The 3,089-nt window shown below is 35.7% G+C and overlaps 1 protein-coding gene across 5 annotated transcripts in view; it reads right to left on the reverse strand.

Annotated features, from left to right (window-relative positions):
- RASGRP3 (RAS guanyl releasing protein 3) overlaps window positions 1-3,089 on the reverse strand; it is a 73,802-nt gene that overhangs the window by 10,765 nt on the left and 59,948 nt on the right. For all 5 annotated transcript variants that reach the window (XM_072409247.1, XM_072409249.1, XM_072409246.1 and 2 more), the window contains one exon: window positions 2,952-3,065. In XM_072409247.1, coding sequence (XP_072265348.1) covers window positions 2,952-3,065 — 114 coding nt within the window. The remainder of the gene's footprint in view (window positions 1-2,951; window positions 3,066-3,089) is intronic.

The raw sequence follows: 3,089 nt of genomic DNA on the forward strand, positions 1-3,089 counted from the left end.
GAGCTCAGTTATTTCAAAGCCATTGTTTCTATTTTGTAGAGACTCTTTAATCTCAGGAATGGTATGAATGGATTGGTGTAAGGAGGCATTGTATTGCCAAAGTACCTATAGACCAGTAAGGTAACATCTATAGTTGGAATATATAACACATAGAAGAGTTTCTGCTGGAAAATATTTTAGTCGTAGTCCTCATGGATTCAAGAAAGACCGAAGTTGTCAAACAAATTTACTCTCCTTTTAATGGGGAAGTAAGTAAGCAGGTAGACAGTGGATTAGCAGTTGATAAAGTGTGCTTGGACTTTGCCAAAGCATTTGACACCCTACCCCGCAGACGGTTAATGTGCAAGTTACGGTCCATAGGTTTAGAAAATTCAGTCTGTATTTGAATTGAGAACTGGCTTAAAGGCCACATTCAGGGTGTACTAAATATTGATTCATACTCTGAATGGGCCATGGGTTTTAGTGGTATACCCCAGTGTTCAGTGTTGGGACCATTACTGTTTAGTATATACATCTTTATAAATGATATAGAGTTGGGGATTAAAAGTACAGGTAGTCCCCAAGATAAGGACATCCAACATATGGACGACTCCTAGTTACAAACGGGCTTCCCTCTTCGCTCCTGTACTGGACAGAGGCTTGTTGGGGGGAGGGGGCGGTTTGCATGACTTACTTTAGAAATCTTTTGCTGTTCTGCAACATCTTGTAACTCTTTAATAACCAAGAAAAAAACTCTGCAGTTGTTTCATTTTGCATATCAAATTTTTTTTTTTTTTGCTTTGTTCATGATTAACTCACAGTGAGGATTTTAAACAATAACTGACACCACACTGCCTAATCAAATGTTTGGACAATCATTTGTCTTTATTGCATTTAATAAAATAATGTACCTGTTCCGACCTACAAACAAATTCAACCTAAGGACAAACCTACAGTCCATATCTCATATGTAACCCAGGTACTACCTGTACCACTTCTGCGTTTGCAGATGACACCAAACTATGGAATGGAATTCAGTCCATACAGGATGTCTATATTCTACAAGCTGACCTGGATGTTTGTTTGATTGGGCAGACAAGTGGCAAATGACATTTAATATTGATAAAGTTATGGACATCGGGGATAACAACATGCATGCTTCATACTGTCTAGAGCAGGGGTCAGCAACCCGCGGATCTTCAGCCTCCTTGTTGTGGCTCCCTTCGACCACCGCCGGGAGATCCAGGGGGGGGGTACAGGTGAACAAAATTAGAGGTATAAATGGGGGACACCTGTGGCTAACACCCCCTAAAATTTCATCATTAGGCCATCATCAGAACATAAAAAACTCTGCCCATCAATAAAATCTACCCTTTTCAAATGTAGGTTTCTTAAGATTTAATCCTACAATGTAATATTTGATATACGTAGTTGTGTGTAAACATTTGATAAACATAATTATGTAGGCTATTTATTAATTTATTTACATATTTTTATATTAATATTATATATATTTATTACTTATTAATCTATTTATCAATTACCAAATAAATTACCTATTAATTTTGGGGAAACAAATAATGATTGCTGAACTTTAAAATCTAAAAGTATATACAAGAAAAATTACTGATTACTTTTTTCATGAGTATATTAAATCCAGTAAAATACAATAAATACTACACAAATTCATAAAATAAATCATGATACTAGGGGGAAAGTTCAGTGTTTAATTTATTGTAAAGTAGGCCTACACATGCACACTGCACCTCTGTTTGTTGTATTATGTTGTAATAGTTAAAATTAAAAAAAGATTAAAACTTTTAAAAGTTTATAATCTGTGTTATGTTTTGCGGCTCCAGACTATTTTCCTTTAGTGGAGGAGGGGGCAAAATGGCTCCTTTGATAGTAAAGGTTGCCGACCCCTGGTCTAGAGGGAATACATGGGGGGGGGTCAAAAATGGAAAAGGATCTAGGGGTTCTGGTAGATCATAGACTTAATAACAACATGCAATGCCAAGCTACAATATCTAAAGCTAGCAAAGTATTTGTTTTTTAATAAAAGTTGAATAGACAGCAGAGATTGAGACAATTTCAGACTGTGCCAAACATGGTCTGTGTGTTGGTGGAATTGCATTTACCATTGAATAGACATAGTTAGATTGGGAGGTTGGATGATTTTCTGCCTCATTTCATTTTTTTATGCATTTTTTATTGATTATATTTATTTTCAAACAATTGTTTAATATTTTTTTTTATTCGGGTAAGAAAATGTCACAATTAGAAAAGATAATGTTGTGCTCCCTCTTTAGAATGTTCTGCTAGTAGTTTCATGTGTATACCCTGTATTAAATGTTTGTTTGTGAAAAAATAGTATATTTTTATATAAATAAGTATAAAAAAGAATCTCAGCACGTAAGAAAGAAATAAAACTCGGCCATCATCACTTACCTTTAACAAAATAAATGTCTGTGCTCAGGACAACAGTATTCTAAAATCCAAACATAATCAAGGATGTGGTTTTTGAACCTAGTTTGTAATTATTACGAGCAGTAAAAGGAGCAGAGAAGTCCAGTTTGAAAGTAAGAAGGGAGTGGATTTCTATCCAAGAACTAAAATATCTTCAGTAGGCAGGGTAAGGACATGCCCGCTGGTAAGAATGTTGAGATTATGGTCCTATTACTCTGATTTCAGCCACCCCCTAATTCTGAATCTAAAGATTGTGTTATTTTAGTGTCCTTGCCATGCTGCAACAGATGGATGAACTGTCCCTGTGGTATAAAGTTCATAGCACCATTTCTGTTTATCTTTACGGAGCAGTTCTCTGACATGCTTCTGTGCAATCCTGCACATTTTTTTTCCTGGCAATCAAGCAAGTTCAACTGAATTTACCAGCTAAATTTTACAACTGTGTCTATCAGTATACGCTGACAAATGTTTTAGAACAAAATGAAAAGAGACGAATCACACCTTACCTCAACTAATTTACGTATATGTTTATTAATAACTGTAGGGTCAGGCTTTGTGGTCACTCCAGAAGCCCAGTCAAGAGGCACATCCGGTTTATTGGGAGTTGTAGGAGAAGTTGGCTGTAAGTAAACAGAATCATAAAC

The sequence above is a fragment of the Pyxicephalus adspersus genome, chromosome 4 (genome assembly GCF_032062135.1).
Source record: "Pyxicephalus adspersus chromosome 4, UCB_Pads_2.0, whole genome shotgun sequence".
In the NCBI taxonomy this organism is placed as follows: Eukaryota; Metazoa; Chordata; class Amphibia; order Anura; family Pyxicephalidae; genus Pyxicephalus; species Pyxicephalus adspersus.